Here is a 19697-nt window from a genome sequence, read left to right on the forward strand (position 1 = left end):
TAGCACTAAACTCCAGAATTCAATGGAACAGAGTTTATAGGGTTGATATGAGAAAAGATTATAATCTCCTTAAATTTTAGACCCCTACAAATTATCTTTCATGAATGTAGGCAAATAGAAAATAATTCTCAAACACTTAGTGGCTCAGAAGACATACCACTTTTTATCTTTTTTAAAAAAAATCTGAAGATGAAGTTCAATTCACTTAGATTAATCAATATTGGGAATGGGAAAATTATAGTATTAAAAAAATTGATGGGAGAAAATATTTGTAAATGAAACAACAGACAAAGGATTAATCTCCAAAATATACAAATAGCTCATGGAGCTCAATATCAAAAAAAACAAACAATCCAGTTAAAAAATGGGCAGGAGGCCTAAATAGACATTTCACCAAGGAAGACATACAGATGGCCAAGAGGCACATGAAAAGATGCTCAACATCACTAATTATTAGAGAAATGCAAATCAAAACTACAATGAGGTATCACCTCACGCCGGTCAGAACGGCCATTATCAAAAAAGCTAGAAACAATAAATGCTGGAAAGGGTGTGGTGAAAAGGGAACCCTCCTACACTGTTGGTGGGAATGTAAATTGATACAAGCACTATGGAAAACAGTATGGAGGTTCCTTAAAAAACTACAAATAGAACTACCATACGACCCAGCAATCCCACTACTGGGCATATACCCTGAGAAAACCATAATTCAAAAAGAGACATGCACCACAATGTTCACTGCAGCACTATTTACAATAGCCAGGACATGGAACCAACCTAACTGTCCATCAACAGATGAATGCATGAAGAAGATGTGGTACATATATACAATGGAATATTACTCAGCCATAAAAAGAAATGAAATTGAGTTATTTGTAGTGACGTGGATGGACCTAGAGTCTGTCATACAGAGTGAAGTAAGTCAGAAAGAGAAAAACAAATACCGTATGCTAACACATATATATGGAATCTAAAAAAAAAAAAAAAAAATGGTACTGATGAACCTAGTTGCAGGGCAGGAATAAAGAGGTAGACATAGAGAATGGACTTGATGACATGGGGTGGGAGGGTGAAGCTGGGGCAAAGTGAGAGCAGCATCGACATATATACACTACAGAATGTAAAATAGTTGGCTGGTGGGAAGCAGCAGCATAGCACAGGGAGATGGGCTCGGTGCTTTGCGATGACCTAGAGGGGTGGGATAGGGAGGATGGGAGGGAGGCTCAAGAGGGAGGGGTGGGGACATGTGTATGCATATGGCTGATTCGCTTTGTTGTGCAACAGAAACTAACAAGGTACTGTGAAGCAATTATACTCCAATAAAGATCTATTAAAAAAAAATTGGTGATAATAGTATAAGGAAGAACTCTCATCAGACTGAACATTTTAATGAGCCTACAAAAATGTGGATGGGCTAGGGCTCTGTTCACAAGGCATCTGGACAGAAGCTGAAGGCAAGTAATTTCAGTATGAATTTACATCACCCACTAAGGGAGCAACCCCTTATTTGAACACAGGAATTTCTCCTTTTGTCAGAGATGATCACTAACTCCTAACATCTGATTATAACTATGCAAACAAATATATCCACATTTGCCTACCAAAAAACTGGAATAAATTCCAAAAAAAATTCTATTGTGATCTTTTGGAATGGTGGAAATATGGAAGATTATTTTCTTCTCTGCTTTTCCACTTTTTGCAAACTTTCCTTAATGAATACAGATTCCTTTTACAATTTAAAAAACACTTTATATTAAAAATCAAATTTTTCTAAAGCTCAAGACCTGGAAATGCATTTCTTCTGATGAACTTGTGTTTTTTCTTAAATGAATGAATTTTAAAAAATGAATGAGTTAACACATATAAAAGGCTTGCAATCATGCTCAATGATGTTAGCAACTATTGTTTTGTGATTATTATTATACATAAATGATATGTAACTCATCATTTTGGGAGGCGATATAGTGTAATGGTTAAAAATATGTCAGGTGTGGTCTGTTGAGGTTGTGATGTATATAACTGCCTAGGTTAGAAGCAATGACAGTTCATAACTGTGGTACCTTGAGCAAATTAAACTCCGTATCTCAGTTTTATCTACTATAACATGGGATGATAATAATAGTTCCTACTTCAGAGGGTTGTTACGCAAATTAAGAGCTCTTAAAATTAATGATTAGCACATAATATATGCCCCCAGTGTGGGGATGGTGATGGGCAGATGGTGGCGGTGAGAATGTTTCCAACAAAGGCGCTAATTCTACAGCACCTCTTTATATCATCAGAACACCCAATGGTTAATAGTGATATTAAATCAAGAAAAATCGTTTAAATAGTCTGACAGTTGGGTAGTTTTTAATGTCAAGGCAAAACTACAGACTTGATGCAAGAGTGATTAAGATCAATCTATTTCCAAGACTTCAGAATGCTTGCATAGCAATTAGCTCTAAAGTATGGCAACAAATTTCATCTTTTTGAGTTAAACAATGCAAACTATAAGTGAGTACTGTTTGAAGCTAGAATTTATCTTTAATGTTTTTTTAGAATGGGAACCAGTACTTTCAATTATTCCAAGCTAACCCCTGATATGCAGTCAGGGTTAAGTTTTTAAAGACTTAAAACAGAAGGTTCACAATGGAGTGTTTCCTCTATCCGTTCTCCCACCTCCCTTACTGTAATGGTGGCAAACTGCTTAATTAACCTTCTTACACAAGGGGACTAAAGCCTGGAATGTGTAAATCAAAATGCCCCAACACTACAATATCTTCTGAATGTAAGATATTATGCAACTCTACCAAGAAGCTCATTTGTAATCTGAAAGCTAGGACAAGACTTTGTGATGAATTGAGAGGTGTGACACGTGTGCAGTAGTTTCTGTAGTGTGGGTAATACAATCTAGTCTTTCAATTGATACATTTTCCCTTTATTTGGCATTTAGCATTCTTGCCTAATTGCCTTTTGTCTGCCTTTAAAAATATTGCCCAATTGTCAGAGTGTGCCATGTTATTGATTTTGTTTTATTTGACACAAAGTACTGCTCTGTATCAACTGAATGTTGGCTTCCAGCTTTTTCTTAGATCAAAAACTGAGCTATTTTTCAACTGGAGGCGAACTCCTTCCATGGTTATCTGTCAACTGCTAAGAAACATCCATAGGAGCTACTGGCAGAAGAAAACACTATAAAGTACCATGTGCACCAAATTTATTTGCAATTGATTTTCTATTGTAAATCTGTGTGAAGAGCCTAATGTTTTGAAAATCAGATCAGCTTTAAATGAAGAACAAGGTCCCCCTATTTTAAACCTCCCTGGAGAAAATCCTTTGATAATTTGAATCACTATCTAATAAAAATTAAATAAGGTACATCTGGATAATCAGGTTCAAAGACATGTATACATCTTTAAAAAGCGGACTATACGTATGCATTGAAAAACAATAACAATCCTGGTCATCTTACTGAATTTTCCAGATGTTTAGCTTCACATTTTTGGAACATCTGCAACTAGAGTTTGGCAGCTTCTTTATGTGTACCCTGAAGGCTCAGTTTCATTATGTAACAATTAGCCTAAATGGCTGGTAGTTAGACCTATCTGCAGCATCTAAGGGTAAAAGAAATCTCTCAGCGGTGGTCTCCAAAAGTCTAAGGAAAATAAAACAGCCTTTGCTTCTTAGTTCTCAGTACTTCCGAGGTCTGCCTGACAAAATCTCAGAAGAGACTCCCAAGTTCCTGAACAGTGAAGTTAACAGTCTGTGAGGGATCCATTCTGAGGCTGTCTTCCTTACCTGGTTACAAAACAGAGGATGACACTGAGCCGTGAAGCACTGGGCGACCCCGTTTCTACACACACACTTGGCGCACCGACTCAACGGCCAGTCCTCGCCATCCTGAAACACACGGCCTTCGTAGGAACAGGGTTCTGGAAGGTCAGAGCAATAAGGATTACCGGGGGGACTGCACGTGCTGATCCCAGGGCTGCCTGCATGCGTGTGCGGCCAGTGCAGTCACACAGGGCCCTGTGCTCGGGGGCGCAGTGCGAACAACGGGGCCCCGTGCTTGGGGTATTGCTCTGCGGTCACTGTATGCAGCTCTTAACTTTCTCTCTGAGTTTCATAAGTGAAATCTGGTGCAGTGGGTAGCATGTGCGACAGGTAGCATGTGCTAGGGGTTTGGGGTCTCACTCATGCACGGCCCTACCTCCCCGCTGCCTCCTTGCCTTCTGGGTTCTCAGGAGCCTGACCCCAAATCCATGCCCAGTGAAAGCTGCCACCCTCCAACCACAGCAGGGACCTGGGTGTGGGTACCTGGGGAGTTCATGTACCCTAAGCACCAAGTAGCGGGGGGACCCAGGGTACCTGTTGTGGGGGGGGGGTCTTACCCACCCAGCAAATATCCCCATGCCTTAGGGAGTGTGACATGAATAATAAATTAAAAACAGGACAGGTTGCAAAAACCACGGAAGAAAATAAAAGCTTTTTCCCCCTGCTTTTTGAACAAGGGGTCCTGCATTTTTATTATGCACCCAGTAAATTACGGAGTTGGTGCTGGCTGATCTTCTAATCCCTCCAGGCAAAATGCTCCCAATAGATCTTTCTCATGGACAGCCAACAAGAAAGCACCCTAAAATGTAAGAAAGGAGCCCACAAACCCAGACAGCCCACTCTCTACCCCATCCCTAAACTCTGTTGTTGGAGTATTTTTACTTGTAGGGTTATTTGGCCCAAAGCAGCTGCCCGTCCTTTTCCGGTGGATGACATCTGAAATGCATGAGGAATGCATTCTACTTTCATCCTTCCCTAACCATACTTTTTAATCCCCAGAAGGGTTCTCCAGGGTAAACAGTTGCCAGGAATGGAATAACTGGGGATCAGAAAGAAACCAGAGGTCTTTTTAAAGAGAAAAGGCAAGGATAGAGTGTAGCTTCCAGGTGCTATTTAAAAAGAGTAATTTTAGCTATTCTACACCAGGAGAGAATATAATACAGAAATGGCAATAATTCATATTTATCATGAAGCAAACACTACTTAATTATAAAAATGGAAAGGGACATATATCGCTAAAATGTAATAAAAGGGTATGTGGTCCAAGCATGGATTCTGGAAGCACGCCCTTGGCTTGCTGAGCCATGCCTTTGTTTGCAGGCAGGCATAATCTCCACAGCAAAGAGGCCATAAAGACAAATGAAATACCTGCTTCCTACTTGGTGTGTTTTGGAGAAAGATGTTATGTCAACTGAAAGACCAGCCAGCAGAATTAGTGGTAGTGTTACTACATGGAGAAGTGATTTGTTCTTTCTTCTCTCCACCGAGAGGCAGGAGGAACTATTAATACCTTGGCCTTATGCAATCACAGCAAAGGGTCTTGTCCTTCCTGCCTTTCCTTCTTAGGAGCTATGAACACAGAGGGATTGCATCTGGCCAAGGCAAAATAATAAATCAGAGAGTCCCAGAATCTCAAGTTTGGAATGGAGCTCAGTCTCTGCAACATCGCTTCTGCCATGTGCAAGGCTACACCTCGGTTCCAATAAGGAATGGGGTTAGGGATCTTTGTACCACACTGAGCAAGAAAGAGAAGAGTTGGGATGTCACCAGGTAAACCTCAAAGGCAAAGAGGGTCTCTCTCTACAAGCTCATACTCACTCCCAGGGCCCACACAGACTGGGCAGCAGCTTCCTTCAGGGATGAATTCCAGCTCCTGGTGTCCACACAACAGTGGTGGGCATGGTCGGGAACTGCATCGGACTTCCCCATGACTGCAAGAGCACACACTGCATGGGGAGGAGGCCCACTCTGTCCCATGCTGTGCGTTAGGGAAAAAAAAAAAAAAGAAAAGAAAATTATTGTCAGAATATAGGCTTTCATTTGACCAAACAGAAACAAGCCTTCTTTTAAACAAATACAGGATGGAGCTCAGGAGAGATGGAAGAAGGCTCTAGGCTTGCAAGGCTGAGACCAGGGTTTGCAATATTCTAAGTCAGAGACCAATTTTAAAATTGAGTTGTATTTTTCCTTTTTTATCCCTAAAATTTTACATTTGAAAATTTCAGAAAAGCACAAAAATAAAATAAAAATGACCCCAATCCCATCATTTAAAAAATTCTATGAAGACCAAAGTAAAATATGCACACATACACGTTTAACTACTGAATTCTTTATAATAGTTATATTATTTTCAATATAGCTCTCACTCTGTATTATGCTTTTTTTTTTTTGGCCTTTACTTTTTACCCTGATGGGTTCCCATATTTGTGTTCTCTCTCTCTCTCTCCCTCCCCCCACCCCTCTTTCTCTCTCTCCCGTTCCAGTGATCTTATGGTCCCAGGGAACCTGTCATATCCAGCAGGAGGCACCTGGTCCAAATTGTAGAGCAAACTAATTCCTGGCGAGGGTGTCCATCTACACACACAGAATGTCCCTAGCCCACTTTAGGCTGGGATACGACATTCCCAAAGCTGGCACTGTATCGATGATCTAACAGATCTATGTTTTGAGTTATATGATTTACTAAGCCCCAAAAGTATCTAAATGAGCCACTCTCAGATGTGATGCAGAGTGAGGGCAGGGGTAAACCCTGAATATCAAAAGCTACAAGTATGTTGATTGTTTGGGGAAGTAGCTGTCAAAATACGTTATGTTCTCAATGGCAGAGTGGAATGATGGTGGCCTTTTAAAAAATGTATGAAAAAAAATGAGCTTAATCCATAAAGTTTTCCTCTTATAACATTTTCTTAAATATCGTATTCCTTTGCCTCTATTAAATGTAGCATATGATGATATCTGATTCAGCACAAATCATATATAGATTTCTATTAAAAACATCACACACACCCAGTGCTCAGTCATCTAAATATAATCTGGGGATTTCAACTGTATCACTGAGAAGCATAGAAAATAAACATTCTCTTGCTTCTCCTCAAGCCAGCATCCAGAATAATTATTCACCTCTCTCAAACACAAAAGGACTCTGTCTTACTTAAACAAGTCACTGCCCCTTTATTCTGCAAATTGCTGCCAGGTTGCAAGCATGCCAAGTCTGATATTTTGGAATTACTAATAACCTGTGCTATTATTGTAACAATAATAGTAATAGGTAGTCACGGTCATCCAATTATTTGGGAACCAAGTCCTCACCTTACCATCATGAAAATTAATTTCTTTAGGTGGACTTACTGGGAGTACAAGAGGGCAGAAATGCAAGGAATGCACTGAGTTGGATGAACCAAGGATTTCCTTGGATGCATGCATGTTCTCAGATCCAGGCTCAGCTCTCCCTGCCTTGGGGACTATGAGAGTGATGTAATCTTTCTAGATCTCAGCTTCCTGGTCTAGAAAACTTAAATGGTATGACGATATCTTGTGCACTTGGTTATTGTAAAGGTTAAACGAGGCAGTTGTTAAAGAGCCAGCAAGGGGAGTGGCAGGTAGGAGGTGCTCAATCCTCTCCCTTCTCTCCACTGCATGAGTCCACGGTCTTCCTACTCCTTTTCACACCTATGGGCTGACTGTGATCACGGCAACAGACTTGGATGCCAAGGTCAAGTCCTCTCCTATCAATTTTTACTTCTTCTGTAATTAAATATAAAATTTCAAATTTAGTGTAGCATATAAATGGGCAAGTCCACAACTTGCTAATAAACTATTGGCTAATAAAAGATAGCAGGCAATTGACCTTTATGCTTTGAAAGGCCTAAGCATAAAAGCAAAGGAAGAAATTGTAAGAGAAAAATTAATAGGTTCTGATAAGTTAAAATTTTAAAAGTCTGTCAAATATACATTATAAAAAAAATTTAAAAGGAAAATGACAAACTGATTTTTAAAAACAGCAAATTATATTAATTAGAATTATACTGCACTATATAAAATCATTTACAAGCAATAAGAAAAGACTGGAGGCAAGATCAAGATGGTAGAGTAGGAAGATTCTGAGCTCACCTCCTCCCATGGAGGCACCAAAATTACAACTACATATAGAACAACAACTCTCTCTAAGAACAACCTGCAGACTAGCAGAACAGCTCTTCTACAATTAAGGATATACAGAAAAAAACCTCATTGAGATGGGTAGGAGGTAACCCCATACCCCTGGCAGGAAACTCAAAAGCCGAATGAATATCACAAATTTGGAGGACCTCCCTAAGAAGTGAGGAGTTCCAGCCCCACACTGGGCACTACAGCCCTGAGACCTGCACCAGGAAGATAAGACCCCATAACTGGATTTGAAAACCTGTGGGACTTACATTGGGGAAAGCCAGAGAGCTATGGGAAACCAAGACTCCCCTCTTAAAGGGCTTATGCACAAACTCACTCTCTCTGAGTCCCAGCACAGAGGCAGTGGTTTGAAAAGAACCTGGCCCTCTAGCCGGCCTGCCAAGGTGGCCCCAGCACACCTTCCAGCCTGTGCCCACTCCACCTCTAGCCATGCCACCAAGGTAGCAACCCCAATCCAGCCCAGGAAAGCCTTGGTCAGTGTCCACTTCAGTTCCAGGCATCTTGCCAGGGAGGCCCCAGCCCTGCCTGACATGCCCTAAAACCCACCCCTGCCATCCTGCTCCAGTCCCAACTGCCAAGGTCACCTGGCACACAAAATCTACATAGGAACAATTCTACACAAGGCCACACCTTTAAGACCAGGGGAGATAACTGTTTCACCTAATTCACAGAAGCAAACCCAGAAAATCAAACAAATGAGAAAAGAGAAGAATTTGTTCCAAAAGAAAGAATGAGATAAAACCCCAGGAAAAACAACTCCAATGAAATAAAGATAAGTAATTTACCTAATAAAGAATTCAAAGCAATGGTTATAAAGATGCTTATAGAAATTAGGAGAAGAATGGTAGAACACAGTGAAAACTTCAACAAAGAGAAAATATAAAAAAAAAAAAACAATCAGAACTGAAGAATACAATAATTAAAAGGAAAAATATGCTAGAGGGAATCAAGAGCAGATTAGATGTTACAAAAGAATATATAAGCAACATGGAAGACAGACTAATGGAAATCACTCAATCATTACAGCACAAAGAAAAAAAAAAGAATTTTTAAAAATGAGGATAGTTTAAGGAACCTCTGAGACAATATCAAGCATACTAACATTTGCATTATCAGGATCTCAGAAGGAGGAGAGAGAAAGAAAGGGGCAGAAAACTTATTTGAAGAAATAATGGCTGTAAACTTCCCTAACATGGGGAAGGAAATAGTCCCAAAGAAGATGAACCCAAAGAGATCCACACCAAGACACATCATGATTAATAAGGCAAGACAGAGAGAGAATTTCAAAGGCAGCAAGAGGAACACTATGCATAATATTCAAGGGAAATCCCATAAGGCTATCAACTGATTTTTCAGCAGAAACTTTGCAGGCCATAAGGGAGTAGAATGATATATTTAAAGTGCTGAAAGGAAAAAAAACTTATAACCAAGAATACTCTGCCCAGCAAGGCTATCATTCGGAATTGAAGGCAAGATAAAGAGCTTCCCAGACAAGCAAAAACTAAGATTTCATCACCACTAAACTGACCTTACAAGAAGTGTTAAAGGGTCTTCTTTAAGCAGAGAAGAAAAGGTCATAACTAGAAATATGAAAATATATGAACAAAAAAAAAAATCTCACTGGTAAAGGCAAATATATAGTAAAGGTAATGTATCAACTATTGAAAAAGCAAGTAAAATTTGAAAAGCAAAAATTGTAAAATCAACTAAAACTACAATTAGTAGTTAAGGAATATACAAAGTAAAAAGATGTAAAACATGACATTAAAAACATAAAACATGTGGGGTGGAGTAAAAATGTAGTGCCTTTAGAATGTGTTCAAACTTAAGTAACTATCAGCTTAAAACCAACAGCCATGTATATAGATATCAATCAATATATATGAACCTTAATGTAACCACAAACCAAAAATCTACAATAGATACACAAAAAATAGAAAGAAACTCATCAAACTACAAGGGAAGAGACTAAAAGAAGAAGAAAGGAACAAAGAAGTACCCAAAATAACCAGAAAACAATTAACTAAATAGCAACAAGTACATACTTACCAATAATCACTTTAAATGTAAATGGAATAAATGCTTCAATCAAAAGACATAGAGTGAATAGATTTTAAAAAAAGACCCATTTATATGCTGCATTCAAGAGACTCACTAAACACACATAGCCTGAAAGGGAAAGGATAGAAAAAGGTATTCCATGCAAATGGAAATGAAAAAAAAGCTGGAGTAGCACTACTCTGATCAGACAAAACAGACTTTAAAACAAAGACTATAATAAAAAAATAAATGTGGTCATTACATAATAATAAAGAAAACAATCCAATTTACAGTTGCATCAAAAAGAATAAAATACCTAGGAATAAATTTAACTAAGGAAGTGAATGTCCTGTACTCTAAAAACTAAAAGACATCAATGAAAAAAATTGAAAGAGAAATGGAAAGGTATGCTGTGCTCATGCTATGGAAGAATTAATATTGTTAGAATGTTCATATCACCCAAGGTAATCTACAGATTCAACTCAATCTCTATCAAAATACTCAGGGTATTTCTCACAGAACTGTAACAAATAGTTCTAAAATTTGTATGGAACCACAAAAGACTCCAAATAGCTGAAGCCATCTTGAGTAAGAAGAACAAAGCTGGCAGTATCACACGCCCTGATTTCAAACTATACTACAAAGCTATAGTAAGCAAAACAGTATGGGGCTGGCATAAAAACAGACACATAGGTCAGTGGAACAGAATAGAGAGCCCAGAAATAAGGTCACCACTTGTGGTCAATTAATCTAAGACAAAGAAGGCAAGAATATACAATAGAGAAAGGATGACCTCTTCAATAAGTGATGCTGGAAAAACTGGACAGCTACATGTAAAAGAATGAAACTATACCATTTTCTTATACCATATACAAAAATAAACTCAAAATGGATTAGAGACTTAAATATGAGACCTGAAATCATAAAACTCCTAGAAGAAAACATAGGTTGTATGCTCTTTGACATGGGTCTTAGCAATATTTTTTTGTTCTGTCTCCTCAGGCAAGGGAAACAAAAGCAAAAATAAACAAATGGGGCTACATCAAACTAAAAAGCGTTTGCACAGTGAAGGAAACCTCCACAAAATGAAAAGGCAGCCCACTGAATGGGAGAAAATATTTGCAAATGATACATCTGTAAGGGGTTAATATCCAAAATATAAAAAGAACACATACAACTCAATAAAAAAAAAAAAAAGTCCAATTAAAAAATGGGCAGAGGACCTGAATATTCATTTTTCCAAAGATGACATAAAGATGGCCAACAGGACCATGAAAAGATGCTCAACATCACTAGTCACCACTAGTTATCAGGGAAATACAAATCAAAACCACAGTGAGATATCACCTCATACCTGTCAGAATGGCTATTATCAAAAAGACAAGAAATAACAAGTGTTGGCAAGGATGTAAAGAAAAGGGAACCCACATGTAATGTTGGTGGGAATGTAAATTGATATAGTCACTTGGAAAACAGTATGGAGATTTAATTTTTGAGGAAAAATTAAAAATAGAACTACCATATGATCCAGTAATTCCACTTCTGAGTATTTATCTGAAGAAAACAAAAACACTAATTCAAAAAGATATATGCACCCCAATGTTCACTGGAACATTATTTGTAATAGCCAAGATATGGAAGCAACCTAGTGTCCATCAAGAGATGAATGGATAAAGAAGATGTCACACACACACACACACACACACACACACAGACACACACAGACACACACAGGAATATTACTCAGCCATAAAAAATGAAATTTTGCCGTTTGCAAAAATATGGATGGACCTAGAGGATATTATGCTTAGTGAAATAAGTCTGACAGAGAAAGACAAATATTGTATGACTTCACTTATATATGGAATCTAAAAAACAAAACAAAAGAATAAACAAAACCAAACGAAAACAGGCTCAGATACAGAGAACAAGCAGGTGGTTATCAGAGTGGAGGGGATATGTGGGGGTGAAATAGGTGAAGGGGACTAAGAGGTACAAACTTCCAGTTATAAAATAAATAACTCATGGGGATGTAATGTACAGCATGGAGACTATAGTCAATAATATTGTAATAACTTTGTATGATAACAGATGGTAGCTAGACTCATAGTGGTGATCATTTCATGATGTATAAAAATACTGAGGGGCTTCCCTGGTGGCGCAGTGGTTGAGAATCTGCCTGCCAATGCAGGGGACACGGGTTCGAGCCCTGGTCTGGGAGGATCCCACATGCCGCGGAGCAGCTGGGCCCGTGAGCCACAATTACTGAGCCTGCGCGTCTGAAGCCTGTGCTCCGCAACAAGAGAGGCCGCGATAGTGAGAGGCCCGCACACCGCGATGAAGAGTGGCCCCCACTTGCCGCAACTGGAGAGAGCCCTCGCACAGAAACGAAGACCCAACACAGCCAAAAATAAATAAATAAATAAAATTAAAAAAATAAAAATTGAATCACTATGTTGTGCACCTGAAACTAATATTATATTGTAAGTCAACTATACCTCAATTTAAAGAAAAAGAAAAAAAATCCCAATGGAAAAAAATAGCAACAAGCTTATGGAATATTCAACTTTATTAACTGCAAAGAAATATTATTTAAAATAAAATTAGATAATCTTTTAATATTAGATACGGAAAGTGTTTAAAATTCATAGTAGCTATTGTCAGTGAAGCTACAATGGAGTGGAATGCTCCTACACAGAGCCTTCTCTCATGATAGCACCTGGAACAACTCAGCCAGGCAGGGCCTACCCTAGGTAATCAGACCTGAAAAGAAGCTATACTATCCGTGATAGTCCCACTGGGTTTATCATTGGACACAGACAACTTAAAATTGAATTTTAATGACCACAGATGTCACAGCTTCAATACTCAAGATCTTTAGATGCTTTGACCTACTAATTTCACTTTTAAGAAGTTATCTGGAGAAAATGATCAATGACACACCAAAAAGTTTAAATACAAGGAATTCCACCTCATTGTTCCTCATAGCGAAATTGGAAATATTTTAGTGAATATTGGAAGCTACCCAAATGCCTAATAATAGGAAATCATGTTCTCCAAGAGTATGCTGGGGAACTATTTACAACATAATGTTATATAAAAAAGCAAGATATAAACTGTATACATAGTATAATTACAATTATGAAAAAACATGTTTCTCTATCTATCTATCCATCCATCCATATTCACTGCTGGCTCCCCCCTCCGCCCCCAAGGAAAAAAAAAACCTGAGGAAGCAATAGTGGTTTTCATAGTTTGGAGATTACTAGTGGATTTTTTTCTGCTTGCATACTTTTCTATTTTCCAAATTTTCACCAATAAACAAATATTCATTTTAGTCATCAGAGAGCAAAGTACTGTTTAAAATATCTAATGAATCATTTACATATCTTAAATAAAGTAAAATTTGAAAGCTGCTTATAAAACAACTTGAAGTGAATGTCTTTATTCTATTAAAAGTTAGGAGATTGCTTCTAAACATCTAGACGTTTCATTAAAACAAGAGCTTGTTTTTGTCACTACTGAGAAACACTAACTGTCATTTCTTAAACATTTGCAATCATACCACCTCTCAGACGAGGCCACAAAAATTAATTATAATAACTTGTCAATCACCAAACTTTTCTCAACTGTAAAATGAGAGGGCTGTATTAACTAATCTCTTCGGTACCTTCAAGCTCTCTAATGATGTGAATCTATTATCTGACTCAAGAGACATAAAATTAAGCAAGGGATTCTCCCTTCACAATAAGCTTGAGAATTATGGGAATAACAAAGAACATTCGTCAGGGTGACTCCACTCTTGATGTCAAAGCCACGGAAGCCCAGACAGTGATCCAAAGTGCACAGAATGATGGAAAGGAAGTATTCTCACCTCTCTCTTTGAGAAAAGTCACATGAGTCCCCTCCATTTTCATCTCCTACTCTTATCCCTAAATCAGTGACACCTCTCTCCGCAGAGAGAGAGCAGAGATCAAGGGGTTTGGTACATGCTGATAGACAGATAGATAGACAGATAGATGACAGGTAGATATTTTTAAATTTCACAGTGTTTTCTATACTCATTTACAAAAGCTGTATTTTTTATGAGCATTGTAACAAGCAAAGAAAGCTCTGTAAAATCAAAAAATAATACATACACAAAACAATGCTTCCACAAGACCTGTGTTGTAGCTGTGCCATCTTAATACCATTAATACCTTTTGAAATCATGTGATTTTGACATTGGCCAAAAGCACATTCTGCAGACAATATCTTATATATATTCCTCTGCATAGCCAAATAACGTCGGCTTGGCTGTTGACATAAGTCCAAAGGAAAGAAAAGGTCATAAAGTATTTGCCTGGCTTACTGACAGAACAAAAAACTAATTTTTCTTCCTATAATTTGTTCCTGTTATGATGTTATACATCCAGAATACTAAATACCTGGGGATGTTCCAGGCATATTGTAATTACATCCCCTACTTTGAAGAGAACAAGGCTGCAGAACTCAGTATTCATTTCTTGCCTCACACACATAAATTAGTTCTCCTTTCAGCCTCACAGGCAGGCAAAGCAAGCAGACCTCTCCCTCCACACTCCTGTATTCAATCGGATGCGGCCACTAGGGCATTACCACCTACCACTTTCTTTTTCAGTGAATCTCCAAGCACCATCTTCTAAGACATGACATTATCTGGTGCTGAGATTAAATTAGTAAAGAGGAAAAGAAAGGGGTTAAAGGTCCTTTCTCCTCCCTTTCACAGGCTAATTTGTGGGGAAAAGAACAGGGAAAACGCATTCCAATACTCTTTAGGAAAACATATTTCAGGCTTGTCTCCCTAACTGGTTGGCAAGGTTGGGCTAATTTGAAAGGACAGCTAATTTGAAAGGATAGCTTTGGGAGGTCATGGATGAAATAGTCACCCAAATGCTGGCTGTAATAAGCCCATGCAAAACTTAAATAACCTGGTCAGCCAAAAGGCTCAAGTGTTTTCCTCACTCCAGAGAAGATGTGGGGACTTGTCTTGACTTGCTGGAACGTCAGCTGTACAAGGTGCTGCCCACAATGCCAGCAAAAGAGGTCCCCTCATGAGGCGAGGCTGTTTATTAAAGGTGGCCTCTTCATGCCGCCCTGAGCTCAACCCACCTTTGACTTTCCTTCTCTTCAATTTTATTCTCTGGGGACGGCATCACTTTAACAGACGCCCCTCCCACCACACTTGCTCTATCCTAAAGCCTCTTCGAAATCTCCCTTTCAGGGGAAAGCTTCCACTTCACCATTCCAAAGCTCTTAAAGCGCCAGGCTATTTTATAACTACTGGGAGAGAGTCTCCATAACTCGTCCTACGGGATGCAAGCCAGAGGCTAAAGAGAGAGGATTACCGCTGTTCAGCGGGAGAGGAAGGTGCTCTGAAACTGCTTCCCAAGCAAGCCAAGGGGGCAAAACAGAAAAGGCTCCAAGATTCAGGAAAAAACCTAGTGATGCAAGTGACAAGGGGAGATTCAGACCCAACCCAGACAAGCATTTAACCCACTCAAGGAAATGAATAATATTAAGAAAAATTTGGCAAGAATCTAAAAAGGTGAAGAAAGAGAGGAAAGAAGAACAGGAAGACAAGAAACATGATCGTTTTCACTTTATTAAGACTAAAATTCGAGGATTTTGTCTCAACTTAAAAAAAAAATCATTCTTCTGTTTCTATTTGAAGAAGTAGACCACTAGAGATTTTTTTCCCTTCAAACTACAATTCCTGAAATTCAGCCTTTTTCTCAGTTACATCAAGTACCAGAAATATAATTATAACACTTTCAGGGGAGTACATTCTGAAAGTTGCATATGGGAAAACAAGGCATGGACATGATCTTACCCAGTTTAGAGCTTCCCATGTACTGTGTCAGAGCCGAAGGGGTGAATTGCAAGGGAGGCAGGGAGAAGAAGGACTTTCTAAACTCTTCCAGAAAAAGTAGGAGACCAAGCGGATTTCTAATTAACCCATCAGCAGATCTGTGGTCCCTGAACAGCCCCGCCACACAGGTTAATTGGTCCAAGACCAATATGCCCTTGGGACAAGGACACGCATAAGCTGGAGAAGGGATTTACTCATTGTTTGAGTCCTGATGTTTATTGAGCACCTACTCTGGGAAAAGTTCACCAGGTTAGGTGGGAGGCAAGGAGGCTCACTATGAAGGCAGACAAAATATTGTCAATGTTCTCAGAAATCTTAATTCAAGATAAGAAGATTGCACATGCGCATGAACATAACACGAGCAAGCAAATGACAAGTGTCATTAGAGTGGCCATGCAAAGAGTCATTGAACTCTGATGTCTCATGTCCCTGGAACCACCTCTTATTTGAGATGTCTGTTGTTCCCCCAGATCCTGGTCTTATTTTGGATCCTAGGGCTCTTTCACTTGAAAGATTCAGCTTGAGGTTTTTGACCTTGAACCACACACCTGTCCCAACCATTATGAACTGGCATTAATTCCATCACCAATCTGCCCTTCGGCACTTTACATTTCACAAGGGATCCTCTTGTGTGGCGTGTGAAGTTTCCATCACCCTACATAATGCAGACTGAATCAAGCAGCACAAGGTGATACATGGTATGAAGGCACAGATCCTGCTTGGGTATCATTCAGCAATACATTGTGCAGAAGTGAAAGAGTGGCTTCCTCAGGTAATGTGGAGACAGTGGCTTAAGTGAGGTGATCCTGTCCCACGGGGAAAGTGCACTGTACTCACTGAGTTTTAGGTACACACACTGAATAGCAGCCTAGAGCAGGTATATCAAATCCGGCTAACCTATGCTCTCTCCTGAATGGGTAGAGACACTAACTTGGGGAAAGTTTTGTATCAGGTGGAAGATGAAGATTAAAGCAAAGAGCCTCTTTCTAACACATTCAACTTCACCTGCTGCCTCGGGGGAGCATGTAGGCATGAGTGGAGATGAATTGTAGCCATCCCATTTTCATACTTTCTACTGTAAACCTTGCAATAGTCCTTTTAAATCAGTATTTAATATCTCTAAATTAATCCCACAGGAGCTGGAATGAGAAAGTATAATAAAAGAACTTCAGGGTTGATTTCTAGCACTGTGGTTCTAAATGGGGGGAGGTGAGCCTTTTCATTTTGCCCCCTAGGGGAAATGTGGCCATGCCTACAGACATTTCTGGTTGTCAGGAATTCGGAGGATACTAAATGGTGGGTAGAGGCTAGAGATGCCGCTAACCGTTCTATAATGCAGAGGATGGTCCTCACGACAAAGCCTAAAGTGTTAATAGTGCTGAAGTTTAGAAACTCCACCCTGAATGAGGAGCAAAAGACCAGGGTTCTAGGCCAGGTTATACCACTTATTGGTAATATATGGGGCAAGTAACTTATAGTCTTTGCAATTCCACTTTTCCATCTTTAACACAGGAGTAATAACATCTGCTCTACTCACCTACTCAGGGTTGTTTATAAAATCAAGTGAAAAACATGTATGTGGTACACAAAGGCAAGGTGGCCCTTTTATTATTCAGCATTACAACTTCTTCGTCATCAACATTCTCAAACTACTCTTTATACAGACACGAATTCAATTGACAAATATTTACGTGGGTCTATGGAATAAATGGGACAATTTTAATCTTATTCAAGAAACCTAAATGCCCACGGAAAGTCAAATAAGCTTGAGGTCCTCCACAGTCCAAACAAAGGGGAAAAAAGTCCTCTCTTGTCAGCACAAATTTAGCACTCAGCTTTACCTTGTCAATGATCTACAGACACTGAATCAACCATGGGTCAGAAAATACTTACCGTGTGAATTTTCTTTTCATGATGGCAAGATCCAGGAGTCCTCAGCACACACTCAGGGCAGCATTGGTTGGCGGGTATTTGAAGCACTTCCCCCTGAGCATTTAAAAACAGCTCAGTGTAAAATAGCAGCAACGAACAGTCACTTCAGATTCACTAACTCTCATGAGTTTCCATGGGTGACAACAATAAACAGGATAAACAGAATACACTAACAAAAAGGATTCTCTCTGTCAAGATGAGCTTCTCTCAAAGATAAAATGAACCCCCTTGTGAAAGTAATTTCCTTGAAAACTGTCTACATCTTTTCACATGTAATGAAGTGAAGAATTTTATTCACTAGAAATGCTCCATCTGAGTGTCACAGCAGAAAAGCAGTAGGGGTGAGATAAGAGCTCTATTTCCCTAGAACAGAGAAGAGAAGACTTGGGCGGGGGTGGCCACAGAGCTGGCAGGTCTTCTAACATCCTACAGATGCCTGATGGAGCCAGCAGGGGGGGAGCTAAAGTTCTAATGTTCACTTTTACCTGGGACACAGAGTGGCAAAGCACAAGGGGCAGATGACTGAAGGACAGAGCTGGGAGAGGAAATAGCATGGCTGTGGAGGTATCCCATGTACCGTGGGGAGCTGGATAGAATTCCTGGGCTCCAATAAAGATCTACATTGTTTATCAGGGTTTCTATAGTTGCAATTGTGTTTCCTATCAATACGTGACACTATCAAGGGAATGGGCCTCCACGGGATACCTTAGGATTTATTGGGAAGTTGTCATATGTTAACTAACCATCTATTTGCCACTGTGAAGGATCTGTTTATCCAAGATTATTAAAACTATGGCACATACATGTATCTTTGGGGCCCAATCCTTCTATTAGACCCTCTGACTCAACCTGTTCTTCCACTTAGCATTTCCTCAAGTCCAGAGATGTGGCAGAACGGGTAATTAGTGATTTTGATCAAAAATGGTAGGAGATCCTGAATTAACCAGGAAATCATGACTTATCCACAGAATAAAAGTCTACAAAGAATTCAGCTGGTAGATTGAAAAAATTATGTATGTCTTAATGTTTCTTTGTTATTTCGGGCTGTTTCCATTAAAAAGAATTGTACCTACAAGAGAATGTCAGTTGTACATAACTACATCCTCAAGAGTGGGTGGGAAATGGGACTACTATTTCACAACTGTTAATCCACCAAACAGATAAATACATCAGTAACAGTGATCACCAAATTCTTATTTGCTTAATAAAGGATAAAACTTATATGATATGGGATTTTATAAAATTGTACATATGGCACAACATTAATGACTATTCACAAAAGTGCCCTCTGAACCCCAAGTAGAACCTACACTTGTCTAACTTCCACTAAGGTAGTAAATATAGAAAATACATTAACCTAATTTCCACTAAGCGTGCAGATAGAAAATGAGATAATCCAAGTGTTGTTTGTATTCTAATATGGAAGCAGGGAGCGAGGGAGAGAGGCAGGCAAAATTAAGGACTTCAAGAGATATTTTGTGCCCCCAAATTAGTTGTCTTTGATTTATATAAAAACTGGTCTTCAGACTTGGCCCTCAAAACTCATTTTATAGATATGATATTCTTTATTTGTGAGTGGATGTTCCCTATCTTGCATCTACCTATTGTATTTCTGTTGGAACATGAAAGAGGTGATTTGGGGCTAAAGGAGGAGCAAAGAATTCTGCATGTGGCACTTGGAGAAAGAAAGACAGGGAGCTCTTGCTACCTAACCATGTAACCTTGCATAGCCTTGTGAGCTGTGGGCTGCAGGGAACACATAAGCCTATTGCCCTGCAGGCTTTGCACTGGGAGCGTTAGGAAGTGGCCACTTGGGCAAGAGACATCAATGAAGATTGCTTGCCTAGGATCT

General features: G+C 39.3%; 1 protein-coding gene across 1 annotated transcript in view; it reads right to left on the reverse strand.

Annotated features, from left to right (window-relative positions):
* FRAS1 (Fraser extracellular matrix complex subunit 1) overlaps positions 1–19697 on the reverse strand; it is a 446248-nt gene that overhangs the window by 257599 nt on the left and 168952 nt on the right. Inside the window, exons 4-6 of the mRNA XM_082389317.1 lie at positions 17807–17899; positions 5635–5794; positions 3781–3914 (exon numbers count right to left, since the gene is read on the reverse strand). Coding sequence (XP_082245443.1) covers positions 3781–3914; positions 5635–5794; positions 17807–17899 — 387 coding nt within the window. The remainder of the gene's footprint in view (positions 1–3780; positions 3915–5634; positions 5795–17806; positions 17900–19697) is intronic.

This window comes from Balaenoptera borealis (assembly GCF_965194805.1).
Source record: "Balaenoptera borealis genome assembly, chromosome: 4".
In the NCBI taxonomy this organism is placed as follows: Eukaryota; Metazoa; Chordata; class Mammalia; order Artiodactyla; family Balaenopteridae; genus Balaenoptera; species Balaenoptera borealis.